The sequence below is a fragment of the Cygnus olor genome, chromosome 5 (genome assembly GCF_009769625.2).
Source record: "Cygnus olor isolate bCygOlo1 chromosome 5, bCygOlo1.pri.v2, whole genome shotgun sequence".
NCBI classification, from domain to species: Eukaryota; Metazoa; Chordata; class Aves; order Anseriformes; family Anatidae; genus Cygnus; species Cygnus olor.
Window position 1 is genome coordinate 59,407,895 of NC_049173.1, and position 14,587 is coordinate 59,422,481.

A 14,587-nucleotide genomic window follows, 5' to 3' on the forward strand; every position below is an offset into this window, starting at 1 on the left:
TTCCACCGGAGGTCAGTGTGCACCAGTGCAGGCTCGGCCTCTTGCCTCCCTGCCCTTCATTTGCCATTGAGCTGCTTGACTTTGTCCTCTAGCCACATTGGTATTCCAGCCCAGGAATGGAAGGATTGCACTCATGAACAATGCACGCTTTGTCAATTCAAATATTCAGTCATCCAGAAGCTTCTGTTTTGGGAACTTGTTTATTGTTCTGGTCTCTTCAAAAATGCAAGGGTGGAATCCTTACAGATTTCACATCACTATATCAAACTGAAGTCTGTGCTTCAGGAGTAAATCATACTCTTGCCCAAGCTGTGCAACTGCAATTCGCTTCTCCATGGTGGGGCAGATGTGGCATCACGGATTGAATGTTGCAAGATGGCATCGCTTTATCCCACAGAGCCTACTACTACATGATCTCTTTTAATGCAAATGTAATGGGAAATTGAGAGTAAGCAGAGTGAATTTGTGAATAACCTGCTCTGCATCCTAAGGGATGCGGTCAGTCTCCTCTAACCCATGAAGTTCAGCCCCAAGCAAACCTCTCCTGCTCTTTAATATAAATAACAGAACACGTTACTCAGTAATAAGACAGATTTGCTGCATCAAATCTTGTATCAAATACAGCCTTTTGCAATCCAACGTTGTATGAAAAGCTATTTATGTATTTAAATTTGAGATTAAAAAAGGTTGAAGAGAAAGTTTGCTGACTTTCGTAGGACAGTTTCAGTATCAAAACATATAACAGATTTATATTTTCATGCAAAGAAATCGGGGGGATTTGATAATGTTATGGCAATTGTGACTTTAAAAAAAAAAGAATTCTGTAACTGAAGCTGTTGATTTTCCTTACATATTTATGTGAGAGCATGAACCATACGCTGAAGTTTTTCATCATTTGTGAATGGAATAGAGCAACATTTTAGGGGCTTACTGTTTAAAATGTTCTCTTTTCATCAGCTTCGGCACACTGCAATGAATACAGACATTGTTGATATTTAAGTGGGGAAAAAAAAGAATAACTGTTCTAAATAACTGGAATAGTTATCTGAATTTTTATGGTAAGCGTTATTTGCTATGCTTTTTCAGAAACAAAGCCATGAAGACTGAGTCTACTAGAACCTTGCAATCATGGCAATAAAATTTTATGTATATGCAAATTTAAACTGTGTTGAAATATGCTTAGAAGTTTATATTGTTATGGGAAGACATTTGAAATCTGAAGAAATGTCTGATATTAGAAGAGAGTCTTCTATAGTCTGACATTTGTTTATGAGATGTCAGATTGTCATGTGAAAAGTACAGTCTATGTTAATCCTTCAGAAAAGTGGGATCTAAATTCTTTTGAAAATCAGCACTATGATAGTGTTCTTCTGCAAGAATGCCTGTTTCTTGGTCTGTCAATTTTCAGCAACAAGTCAATCTTTTCTAATTTTTGGCACTTAAATATAAAAAATATTTCGGACATTGAATTTTTTTGGTTTTAGAACATTTTTATTTTCCAGATTTGGGGTCTTAAGTTTTAAGAAATTGAAACAAACTTTTTCCTTCATTTCTTTCAAGAATGCGTAGCATTTCCAAATTCCTTAACCAAGCATTGATCTGCCGTAGATCCAACTGCACCCTGTATTTTCTCTTAATATGCCTCCATCTTCTTAAGCAACATGTCCTCCAACTTTTGTCTTTTCAGTAATGATATTGAAAGACTCAGTCATACAGTCATTCCGTACTCCATAAGGTCTAGTATTCAATTATATCTCCTTCATTTGTGCCCAGAATGCCTGGAAATTACAGGTGCACTCTCATCCAAATACACTGGCTGGCTGTCCAACTTCCAAGTTCATTATGGAAAAAGCTAGACAGCACTTAACATACTTGAAGGTATTCAACAGTTTCTCACTTTGTGATTCAAGTTTTAATTTTGCTGTCTCTCTCCCCATAATCAAAGAAGATCTAGATAGGGGTGAGAGCCCACATTATCCTATATCATCTTTATCCTCAAGCAAACCTGTAGTTGACACGAGTGAGTGAATCAGATCCTGAGCAGCAGACATGCCTGAAATTGTGGCTGTTGAATATAAATAGTGTTTCTGCTGTATGCTTCTAATTAAACCCCAAGGTTCTTATATTTGTTTTCAAAGGTTTCTATGAGTCTGAAGTTTGTAAATTCTTAAAAACGTAGGTCGTGTTCTTACTCGTGATGTAGTCAGATGGAGCATTTCTAGACGACTTCAGAAATCAGATTAAAATAGAATTTTCTTCTGCTGTTTCTCACTATAAACATTCCATGGAACAGTTTTAAAGAGCTTAATACAACTGTACAAATTAGGACTCAGTTGCACAACTAGTTAAATTCAATTTTAATCACCCTAGCTAGATCACAGAATTGTTGTTCTGCCTGAACAACTTCACATAATGCTTTTAGATAGAAAGCCAACAGTAGAGCTGTACATATCATCAAACTTCATTTAGTGGTAGTGTTTATAATCTCCTTTGCCACACCCTATAGACCACACTTTAATAAATTTACCTACAGCAGCATATGTCTCTGTATGTAGTCCTGTATTGTTATTCTATATTTTTCAGGGGAACTGCTTTTGGAACAAAGTACTGTTCCACATGTATATTGGAATGCCACTAAATTGGCCCTAAATAATTTGGAGGATGAATGATGTTAATTATGACTTTATAACTGGCATTCTTTTGTGCGTCCTGCCTTCAACTTTACAAAGGTTCATTTGGGGAAAACATAGTGGAAGGTGAAGCTGAATACAGCATGTTGCACTTTCATCCTCAGATCTTTCCCCTACCAGTCTAAGGAACCACACTGGCTTAAAATGTCTGTACTGGCTGAACAAGATGTCATTCTTTAAAATGGCTATATGAAAATACACATAATTTTAAATAATTAAAATAATAAATATATATTTATCCACCCATGTAAATCTGTGCTTTAGGAAAGCATTTTATGGTAATGTTATTGTAATACTAAAATTTGCATAGCTTTTTTTAATACCCTGTGATACCAGATACTGTTTGACAACAGCTGGCTGACCAGTCAGTAGCTGTCACCAGCCCACCACTGTCTCTTACTTCTTCATAGCATTAGAGGGTGGGGAGTAACTGGCATGATATAGCAGTGATCTCTCAGGGGAAAACATGGAGGCAAAGACAGAAATCTGTCTGCTGATCACTTAATAAGAAAATACAGGGGCGGGGAAGCTTGTAAAATTCTAGATGAGCAGATCGCTGTGCGTTAAACCTGGTTCACTCATAAGGTGTAGTGTTCTCGTATGTGTCCTCCCATTTGAACGGGTGTTTGTAGGTCTAAGTTTTCTAAAGATTACAGCAAATCCATTGCAGCATGATTGACAGCATTAATTTTTCACGTAGTTGTTGAAATAGAGCATTTTTTTAAAAAACAAAAATGTACTTAGGCATTTACTGACATGCAGTTAAATTTATCTCACTATTTTGGCAGTGCTAGGTCTAGCATTGAACCTTTACAAAATAGGGAATAATAAAATAATATATCATAGAAATCCACATTGATCTATGCATTACATGGTTTTATTAGGTTCTTAATAGCAACCATTGAAACAGACACCTGTGAGTCAGAACTATTTTTGTATGTCTTCCCATTGTCCCCCAGGAAAGAAATCTGTGTTTCCCACTTCCTATTGATGAAAGATGGTGTCACCTTTCGTTTTCAAAGGCCAGTGGTTGGCTACAGTTTGAATAGATTCCTTTTTCTCTGGGCTTAAGACTTCTTTACCTGAAAAAAATTTAACAGGAGGAACTTCCACTCTTAGAACAGCCTCATTAAGTACTTTACCACTCTGTCAACGAAACATGAAGAAATGTTTGCCATAAGAGCTTGTAGTATCTAGTTCCCTGTGACCAGTTCTCCCAGCTTAAAATGAAATCTATTGTTTATTCACTCAGATACGATGAACAAACTTAGAGTGCCCTTACTGTGCAAACTTGTGGTGTGACACATAAGGATAAAAGAAGGCAAACCTGAACGGTGCTGGAGAGCTAGCAAGGACCTGCTCCTTGCAGAATGAGCTATGGTTTCACAACAGAGTTCATTCTGCAAAACCAAAGCTCAATAATCAGAGACTTCAAAATGATTTTTTGGCATTACTTGAATATTAAAAATAATAAAGTGGAAACATTATGCACTTACAAGTTTGCATATCATGGAGTTCAGTTTGGCTTCTTGTCTGCTTCTATTGAGAAGAGTAATATGTATATAGGTAGTCAGCATATATATATATATATAGAGATATAGATTAGGTGTGTCAGCAATATGTATATATATATTTTGTCTTAGTACAGGACAAAATACGTCAGACTTATCAGAGAGCGATGTTGGCTCTCGGTCATTTCCTGCGGACAGAAGAAAACAAAACACTGTTATTACCCTGGAAGTGACTTTATTCTTTCCTTCCAGTTAAAGCGGCAAGCCTCGCGCTCTAACGAGCAGCTGACAGAAGCCCTAGAGGAAAACCGCCCCCGGCCGTGGCTGCTCGGGACTAGCGCCCGTCCTCGGGGCGTTGCGGCCGGTGAGCGCTGAGGGAGCGCCGCCTGAGGCGGGCCGTGACCGTTACGAGGGCCGGTTGAGGGGCCGGGGCCGGGGCCGGGCGGCACGCGGGCAGCTATTCAACCGCCGCCCTTGCCCCGCCCCTTATGCCCCGGCGCAGCCAATGAGGCGGTCGCGGGCGCGCTGGCCCCGCCCCCCGGCGGGCTACCTCCGGCGGGTGGCGGGCGGCGGGACAGTGCGTGACGGGGCGGCGTGCCGAGCGGAGCTCAGCGGAGCGGGACTGGACTGAGCCGGGGAACTGGGCATGGCTACGGTGCGGGAGAAGGCGGCGGCCCTGAGCCTCGGCGCCGCCTGCAGCCCTGCCGCCAGGCCGACGGGTACGGGGCACCTGAGAGGGGGTTGGGGCGGCGGTGAGGTCGGCCCGGTGCCGCTGCGGAGGCTCCGTCCGGGTTCCGTTGATTGGGGAGCGGCCGGTGGTGTGTCGCTGTGGGGCTTTCTGAGCTCTGCTTGTGTCCTTCTGTTGACTCCCCAGGTACCTCAGTGTAGGGCTGGAGGGGACTGTGCGTGCGTGTGTGCTGTCTGCTCTGCGTTGTCATCAACGCGTGCTTCGTCCCGCTCCTTCTTAAAGCCTTCTTAAAGCTTTGGCAAATAGATTCCAGCATGCTTCTGCTTACACTGTGTCAATGCTTTGTATTAAAGTTTTATTTTCTGACGTGAATGTTTTCAGAAAGCAGGTGTCCGATAATTGCTTTGAGAATAACTGCTGATGTATCTGAATGCTCTTATATAGTGTTCCCCCCATCATCTGTATCTCCCCACAAATGCTCTCTTACTCTCCCCTTCCAACTTGCTGGTGTTCGGGCTCCCGGGCAGATGGAGACCAGCTGGAAACTCTGGTGCCCGAAATGGAATACAATTCTCTAACTAATGCCTCTTCAGACTGAACAGAAAAAAATACCTCCTGTATCTTTGTGGAAAATGTTCATGGTAATATGTTCCAGAACAACTTGCGTGTTGTTTTTTTCTTCTTAAACACTGCATCACACTGTTAATTCATTAGGTTTGAGGTCTGTCATAGCCCCAGATGGCTTTCTGTAGGATTGCTGCCAACTCTTCATTCCTTATTTTGTACTCCAGCATTTGATTTGTCTCTTCTTCCGTTTGCTTTGCTTTATCTCTTCGTAAATTACTCATCTGATTTACTGACAAACATATATACTAATTCTAACCTCAGCTAGGTGCCACCTGCAGATTTTATAAGCATGTTCTGTCTCAAGTCCTTGCTGAGGCTGATTATAGCCCCTTGGCACACAGTTACTAGCATGATTTTTCTTAACTTGAAATTGGTGAATGAGTAATAGTTCAGTGGTTTTATTGAGGGAGGGAAGACTGGCTGGCTCAAGGAAGTGGCACTGAGCACACAGAGCGTGAATCCCGGTTTGAGCTGGGGCGACAGTGGGCTGTTCCATGGGATAAATGTCCAGTGCACCATGTCTCAAGGACTTTTGACCTTGTTACTGCTTAGCACGTCACTGTCTGCCTAGTGTGTACACAGTCTTGAAGGCACATCTCTCATCCCTGGTTCCCTCTCTCCCTTCCCAGCTGTATACTTCTTGTCTCTGTTACTGAAACTGGGGAGCTGCAAGTATGTACAGTTAGTTCTCAGTCTTGTGGAACAAGTGTGCTTAGGAGTAGGTCCTGCAAGTGCATCTGCTGGGTGATGGAAGAGTACACAGCAAGGTAGTGCCACAGTGTGTCAGGCTGGAGAAGTAAAAGCTGCTTGTTATTGAAGCTGCAGGCTATGGTAATGAGAGCAACCACCAGGGTGAGTTACATTGGTATGGTGTAGACAGACTTGCCAGGAGAGTAAGGCTCAAGAACTAATATTTTGTTGCAGGCTGGTTCAGCACAAGCCAAATTAGAAGCCTCAGACTTCTTAAATCCTTCCATGTTTCATGAAAGCCAGTAGCCGGAGAGGGGAAGGTTCTCCTGTAATTGCAGTACGAGTTCAATCATTATGCTCTTTCTGTTCTTGTATCGTTAGGCTTTAGCTTGGCACAGAAACCCTTTGGAGCAACTTATGTCTGGAGCAGCATTATCAGTGCACTTCAAACTCAAGTGGAAGTGAAAAAGCGTCGTCAGAACCTGAAGTGCTATCATGACTGTTTTATTGGTTCCGATGCGGTGGATGTTGTGTTTGCCCATCTCCTACAGAACAAGTATTTTGGGGATATTGATATTTCCCGTGCCAAAATAGTGCGAGTGTGTCAAGCGCTAATGGACTACAAAGTATTTGAGGCTGTTTCAACTAGAGTCTTTGGAAAAGACAAGAGGTCTGTATTTGAAGACAGTAGCAATAGTCTCTACAGATTCACAAACATCTCAAGCCAAACAGATATTGATAAAGATTACCAGCAGTGTACGCCACAAAGGTTAGTACATAACGCAGCATGGAGATAACACTTCTCTACTGTAAGATTTCCTATGTTTTTGGGGGGAAGGAGAAGGACAAGAGGGACAGTGTAGTTACAGGACCGGGGGTGGGGGAGTAGCTACCCTATGGATGTTTGTGTGTAGAAGATACGTAGAAAACAGCAATTTGAGTGAATAATTCAGCCTGCATAGTTACTCATTTTCTGTCCGTTATCACATTGCCTTCATGGAAGGGGGAGTAGGTAGAAGATGAATGTGCTGCAGATACTTATCTATTAGGATCTAAACCAGTATAACCAACTGGCATTCAGATGCATCAAACTTGCTAAAGAAATGAACAAGTCTTTGGTCACTGTGCACTTAGCTGTGACATAAGCTAGTAATCCATCCAGCTTTTAAGGGGGAAAAAACAGGTAAAATTGCTTGCTGCTTTCATCATCTTAGCTTGACTAGACTTCAGATTAAACTTTACGAAATGTTTTCAGCTGTTCCTTTGTGTGCACATGGCTTGTTCCTAGGCTAGGTAGCAGGCTACAATGCTGTTATGCTGTTGCATGCCAACATGGATCCAGAGAGAAGTGTGATTGCTAGGGCTTGTTCTTCTGCTTCTTCAGAAGTGGGCAAAGAAAACCACAGTACTAACTAGACTGTCACAAAACAGCATACATTGCAGTGTAGATAACAATTTGCTTAAAAAAAAAACACTTGCCTTTAGCAGTTTTTGTGTCAAGTGTTTGTCTCTGAATGTATTCTGACACTGTTGCAAGAACTTACGTTCAGGTAGTTATTTCAGTAGTTCTGGCAACATAGACTTCTAAAAATCACAAATGATATTGACTTGACCAAAAATAATTGTTAACAAACGTTACATGAACAAACATGATTGTTGTGTTTGAGAGTAGCAAACATTAAAAACTTAAGTGCATTGACCCAACTGGTCAGAAAATTCTAGAAGCGGAGATGAAGAATGGCTAGGCCCTCTGTCATGCTTCCCACCCCCTGCCTCTTTAGGACTAGGTCTCCTCCTCCGCTAATACAGACTGTCCCAAGTCTCTATTTGAGAAGAACACAAGAATTCTAAAGAATTAAAACCACTTTAACAAAGTATGATATTTAAAACGCTTAAAGACGCATGCATCATGATCAATACAAGACATATCAGACAAATAGTTGTGAAGGAAGGTAATTCACCTGTTTGTGTAGAATGAAGGTGTTAGGTGTTTTTTCTTCTGGGAAGGGTGCTGATCCACTGGTTTACCTTTCTTCATTTAGTGAAAGGAACAAATCTATTGATACATATGGCTTGTCACATAAATGTCAAAAATAATTGACATCAAAAAGGGTTCTGCAGTGTCCTAAACCAAAAAAAGCTGTAGGAATTGAAATTAAACAAGTATGCTTAGAGGAATAGTGATTTTATGGCTGGAGTTGTTTTCCTACTTGGTAGCATATGAAGTCACTTACGAGAAGAACCAGCTAACACACAAAAATGGGTAACAGGTTTCTGAAATCTTTTGTTAGTTGATGGCAGGAACTAGCCTACTAGCTTTAGGAGTGGTGTTGCTAAGGGGCAACCACCTTCTAGTTTTTTCAAGAACAGCTCTTAATTTTTGGCCTCATTTCACCATTAGGAATAGAGTCCAAAAATCTTAGACTCTGGCGGGGGGGGAACTTTGGATGTGTTACTTGTGTATAAATTTCCCTCCATGACTATTTCCTCTCTTATGTGCTTTGTGGTAATTGACGTAGCTTGCTGATGCCAGATGTGACAAGCTCCAAGGGAGGAACTATGTACTTGCATGCAACTACTGCACACAACTCATTCTTTAAGATACTGCACACCCTCTTGTGCAGCTTGGACAGAGAAAGTACGTGTCTGGGGGAGAGATCTTATGAATATCCATCTGAGATTAAATATATCTGGGTGTGCTGTGTTGTTCTGTTATCTCATATGTATGGATGAGAATATATATATTAAAAAACATTTTTTTATCTTAGACATCAGAAGAGCATGTTGTTTAACCCTACTCCTGTCAAAGCAGAAAGCTTGGAGGATCTCTGGGAAAACCTGAGTTTAAAGCCTGCAAATACCCCTCACGTAAATGTCTCGGAAAGCTTGTCCCGTGAAGGTAAGCCAAATAATCCCCCAGTTATTTGTGTGGGAGAAGGAAGATAGCTGTAGGACTAAGAAAGCTTATGGCTGCTGTTGGAGTGAAGGTGGAGTCAAACTGACTCACAGTATTTTGCTTTGAACACTATGTCATAACAAAGGCACATTAAAAGCAAGACTGCAACAAATGTAACCTTTTTATTTTATCAGACAGGACTCATCTGCAGTTGCAATAAATAAGTGTTGAACTTCATGGGGAAGAATACACAACTATATGGATCCTAACTGGAGTTAGGAACATTCTACATGATGTTTAACCACCTGCAGTACATTCATGCCCAACTCAATCAAAGCCAATTGTCTGCTGTTAGCTAAAACTCTTCCCCAGCCTTTCAACAATGCACCTGCACCTCCAGTTCACCTTCTGTACTGTGTGAAACTGTTCCTGACAACTCATGTCTTCTCCAGCTAAACTACTACCTACTGTGGCTCTTTTCCATTTGGCTTTAAATGTTAATGCATCTGAGAACTCTCAAAACTTGAGCCAAATCATAACTGAGGAAGCTGTGATAAGGATAGAGTGTCACTGCTACACTGTTCTTCTGTTATCTAGAACAAAGACTGCTTGCAAGTTAGGGCACAAAGAATGTAAGGCACTTCGGACTTATCCAAAGAGCAGTTCTCCTACACTTGCAGTTAACTAAACAAATGGCTAAGTCTTTCCTTTAGCAGTGATAAAAAGCACTTAAGTGATAAGGGACGCACTTTTTCTGCTACTGTAAATCTTTATTTTGGAAAAATTAATCTGTTAGATTACAGTTGGTAGGAGGAAGGGGAGTTGGCAATTTCCTAATCTTCACACTTGCTTGATCTGTGTGATTTGTGTATTCTACCCTTTCCAGTTATTAATGAAGTATGGCAAGAACAAACAATTGCTCGTCTGCTGCAGCTTGTAGACCTTCCACTCCTGGACTCCTTACTTGAGCACCAAGCAGTCAGACCCCAGCTTCCACAACCAAGGAAGGCGACCGGATACATCATCACAAGTAACTACCTGGACAGAGAAATTCTCAAGGCTTTCAGTGACTCACAGTAAGTATTCATTAGTCGCCTCTGAGAGCAGAGTGCTGTTCAAAGCTGCATGCAAGTGTTATGCACAGTTGATCTGAAGTAGAAATGTAATAGTCTGTGGTACTGTAAAAAGGATGTGAAAAGGCGGATTTCTCCTTACCTGTTAGACTAGATTCAGTAGTAAATAGCAGTTGCTAAACTCTGAATTGGAAGTAGGTGAGGTGATTTCTGCTGAACACTAGAAGAGGTTTTTGAAGGCAATGATGGTATTTGATAATATTTGGGGAGGGCTATTGTTTACTGCACTGATGGGGTGAAAAGTAATCTTTTTTGCTATCATGTAGAAGTCTTTTTCTTTTTAAAAAAATTATCTGTGAGGGAATAGTTTAACTACTTCACCTTTTAAAAATACTGAGAGAAAACTGAGCCTGAAACTGTATAAATACAGTTGAAAGTATGGGCTGAAAAAGCTCTTACCAATCAGATCAAGGCTCAAGTTTGTTTATCTAGCAATAATTTTATTCTTGTCTATAACAGTACAGGATGTCACTAGCTTTAGGTTTAACTACTTAGAACTGTTACATATTTATTCAAGATGAACAATTAGTAACCTACCCAGTTAAGCAAAGAGGCATATGGCTATGATCTGAGTGGGTTGGGAAAAGCGTCCTTGTTATACCAAGCTGTAATGTACAGAAGTACATACACATGCAGTGTCCACTGACCAGTCTACTCACTTTCAGTGGTAGAGTGCAACCAACTCTGAAAAGTGCCAGTAAGTAAAACTGCAAAATTAAACTTTGTCTTCTAGAACAGATGAATGGCTCTCAGCAGCGATAGATTGCCTGGAATATCTTCCAGATCATATGGTGGTAGATATTAGCAGAAACTTGCCTGATCAACCAGACAAAGCAGATGCGTGGAAACTACTGTTGTTTGAAAACATTGGTAGATATTATGGCCAGAAAAAGGAGCCACTGTTAAGCCATGCACCTGAAATTCATCCAGGAATTGCAGAACTATTAGGTAAGTAAAATGAGTCCCTGAGCTTATGTGAGATAGGTACTGACAAACTGAGTATTTACTACAGCAGCTAAGCTTGAAGCTTGACTTCTGCAGAGTTTTTTAGTCTCTGGTCATAAAGACTGTCTTGAAATAATGAGGAATTTCTAGTCCTGACTATATGCAGCTTTATAGCTTGTGTTCAGTTATGTATAGAATGGCTGTGAAAATGAAGCATTGTAACTTGGTAGTATCCATGGCAACTAAATATCCATGGGAAATTAATATTAGGCCATATTTATAGCTCAATATTTAGACCATAGGATATGAACTCAGAGCTGAGTGGATGCTTTATACCCAGGTCATAGCTCTCTGCCTTAATGTCCATAGAGATTGTCAATTTCTTAAATGTTATGTTTAAACAGTATTTTAGACATCTTCTGATGGTTTACCTTAAAGGAAGATGTAATGAGGTGGGAATCAGGATCTTCTCCCAAACACCAAATGATAAGATGAGCGGAAATGGCCTCAAGTTGAGCCAGGGGAGGTTTAGGTTGGATATGAGGAGGTTGGACACTTCATTCACTGGAAGAGTTGTGTGGCATTGGAATAGGCTGTGCAGGGAAGTGGTTAAGTCACCATCCATGGAGGTCTTCAAGAAACATGTAGATGTGGAACTCGGTGGCATGGTTTAGTGGTGGACTTCAGTACTAAGTTATAGGTTGGACTAGATGATCTTAGAGGTCTTTTCCAACCTGAATGATTCTATGATTTAGTTCTCAATTAACATCTCATCCCTGCTCTCCTTTTTATCAGTTTTTCTCTTTCTTGACTATTCTTTTGCACATTGGTGGGAATATTTTGCATTTATACCCCATACTTCCTGCCTACAAGGTAAAGGGAAAAGACTAGCACAACCCACTTTATTTAAATAGACATTTAAAACTTGTATTCAGCATAGTGAAGCCAAATAAATTAAAACTTAGCAAGGCTCTACGAAATGGTTTGCAATTAATTCATCAAGCTAGCCCATTTATCTAGGGTATTTTCCTTATTTCTTGGGAGATCTTTATTTCCACAGTGAGAAGTCACTTGCTTAACAAAACCATTTTCCTTTTTCATTATTTCGGCTGTATTGAATGGACTATGAACTGTAATTGAGCTTAATTGAAAATGTACTATCTTAAATAGCAGGCTAAAAGCCTGGGTGCAGGCTTCTCAAGATTGTGTGCAAACAGCTATCATCAGCCTGTGAGAACTTTTGGTGGGAATTAATGTTTGGGTTTCTGTTTAGAGGGGTGAAGTCTTCAGTGTTAAATTTACATGTTTTATTATAATATTTAAATAATTATGGCAATAGATACCTTTTATTTTTCCCCAGTGAATGGGAAGATGGAACAATCCTTAGAAGCTCTTCAACTCTATTTGAAACTCCTGGACAGCCAAATCAGGGAGGAATTCAGGAGGTTGCTGTACTTCATGGCTGTTGCAGCACATAATTCTGAGCTCAAACTACAGGAGGAGGTAAATGTGCATACTGAACTGTTATGTTGCTTTATGTTTATTGAAATCTAGATATCCCAGTTATAGGTCAGAAAACACCTGTGGCTTAAATGTGTCTACAGAAAAAAATGATTCTAAAAAAGATGATGCCCTGCCCTTTTTTAAATGGGGAGAGTAATTCTCCTGGTTATTTCATATTATTCTTCAGAGTGACAACAGGATGGTCGTGAAAAGAACATTCTCTAAAGCTATTATCAACAATAAATCCTTATCCAGAGGGAAAACTGATCTTCTGATCTTGTTCCTGGTGGATCACCAAAAAGATGTGTTAAAGGTAAAAGCTAGACAACAACAAGACTTGTTATCTTGTATGTTTGTGCGGAATTGCCTATTCTAAGCTGTTGTTTGACTGTCTTCTCTGTTTATTCAAGATCCCAGGGACACTGCATAAAATGGTCAGCAATAAACTACTGGCTTTGCAGAAAGGCCAAGACCCTAGTAAGATAACGGGTAAGCTTAAACCAAGCTGCTTATTCTTGTCATGCACCCAGATGCAAAATAAAAGGGAATGAGATGATGTAAAAAGACGTACTTTAAACAATGATTAACTTGACTCTTAAAGAAGATGGGTCTGTAGAATCTGTGGTGCTAGCTATCTAAATGTCTCGTTTCCTTCTAGGTTATACCTTTTGCGAAAAGCTTGATGAAAGAGAGTATCGCTCCAGTACAGAGAAGACCACAAAAGCTGAGCTATTATCTCTACTGAAAGCTATTGATGAAGATTCAAAGCTCTCTGACAAAGAGAAAAAGAGACTGCTAGGTCAGTTTCACAGTACTAATCCAAGTATTTTTATGCAATATTTTGGAGACAGAGTTAATAATTTGTGTGTGTGACTTTATGTATTACTTTGTATACTGCATCATTGTAAACACTGATATATTTGTAAATCTTTTGTATTCGTGTATCTAATAAAATTATTTTGTGGAAATAGATGGAGTTTGTGTAATTATTACCAAGAGTAATGGTACCCAGGATGTGCCTGTAGGGCAAAAATATCCTTTTCTTTTTTCCTTACTGAAAGCCACTTCTATTCACTGCTTCTGTGCAAGTATTACAGTTACTGAGATAAGGGCCACCTCTCCATGTGCTCTTCTTTTTGAAGTGAATTTTAAGCTGAACACCTGTTCTTAACTGGCCCTGTACTTGTAAGTCAATTAAGTTGCACTGATCTTTGATTTGTTGTGCAATGGACTGAGTGGAAGTAACATCTTCTGCTTGATATTCCACAGCTTTTCTTAAAGCTTGACAGCCACCTACACTGTGTATGTAGATCACAAATTACTGTGTTGTTTTAAGCCAAAATGACACTATATTGAGGAATACCCAGGACTTTTCCCCAGCTCGATCCTACTCTGTACCCTAAACTTCTATTGACTCTCCTGGGATGTAAAGGTATAAAGACATTCTGGATTTGTAGACAGTCTCACTTCAGTTGCTATAGAACAAACTTTCTGTGGGTAGCAGTCATCATCCTTGCACTATTCTACTGTCTTGTAGCTTTTCTTGATGTTACCAGCTGTAACTAGAAAGGGTTGGAACAAATGAAAGGCTGTTGGGTGGTCTTATGACTGTGTATTTTACCTATGCATACTCCTCAGTGGAAATCTCCAGGTAACACAGACATTTGCAAGTGGGGAAAACATCCAGTCTAATCAGAGGTCTCATTTCAACTCCTGTGCAGTTAGGCAGTTTTCTGGTATCATCACAAAGATTAGTTACTGTTGCAAGAAGTCACAAATTGTTCCATATCCAGTGTGGTTAGAGCTACCTTCTCTCCTATTAGGACAAAGGACTAGTTTAAATGAGGCTAGTTTAAATGGGATGCTTTGCTTTGCGGCCAGGTATATAGGGGATGGAAGATAAC

The 14,587-nt window shown here is 40.2% G+C and overlaps 1 protein-coding gene and 1 long non-coding RNA gene across 2 annotated transcripts; one reads left to right on the plus strand and one right to left on the minus strand.

The window, feature by feature from the left end:
• Positions 1 to 1,157: 1,157 nt before the first annotated feature.
• LOC121070927 lies at positions 1,158 to 4,230 on the minus strand. Its single transcript, XR_005820299.1, has 3 exons — positions 4,187 to 4,230; positions 4,018 to 4,090; positions 1,158 to 3,772 (listed from the first exon to the last, which is right to left on the minus strand). It is a non-coding gene; the product is annotated as an uncharacterized LOC121070927 (long non-coding RNA).
• Positions 4,231 to 4,753: 523 nt separating this feature from the next.
• On the plus strand, positions 4,754 to 13,649 carry DEPDC7 (DEP domain containing 7). The gene is made up of 9 exons (XM_040559577.1): positions 4,754 to 4,920; positions 6,588 to 6,975; positions 8,975 to 9,105; positions 9,989 to 10,178; positions 10,969 to 11,183; positions 12,541 to 12,683; positions 12,871 to 12,996; positions 13,094 to 13,172; positions 13,342 to 13,649. Exons 1-9 carry the CDS (start codon positions 4,848 to 4,850, stop codon positions 13,554 to 13,556), a joined length of 1,560 nt encoding a protein of 519 aa, XP_040415511.1. The 5' UTR covers positions 4,754 to 4,847; the 3' UTR covers positions 13,557 to 13,649.
• The last annotated feature ends 938 nt before the right edge of the window (positions 13,650 to 14,587 follow it).

Bases quoted from the DNA above. Each gene is read 5' to 3' on its own strand.
- DEPDC7 (XM_040559577.1), top strand. From the start codon at position 4,848: ATGGCTACGGTGCGGGAGAAGGCGGCGGCCCTGAGCCTCGGCGCCGCC. The intron at 10,179-10,968 runs GTAAGTATTCAT...TTTGTCTTCTAG, and splicing joins AAGGCTTTCAGTGACTCACA to AACAGATGAATGGCTCTCAG. The intron at 11,184-12,540 runs GTAAGTAAAATG...ATTTTTCCCCAG, and splicing joins AGGAATTGCAGAACTATTAG to TGAATGGGAAGATGGAACAA.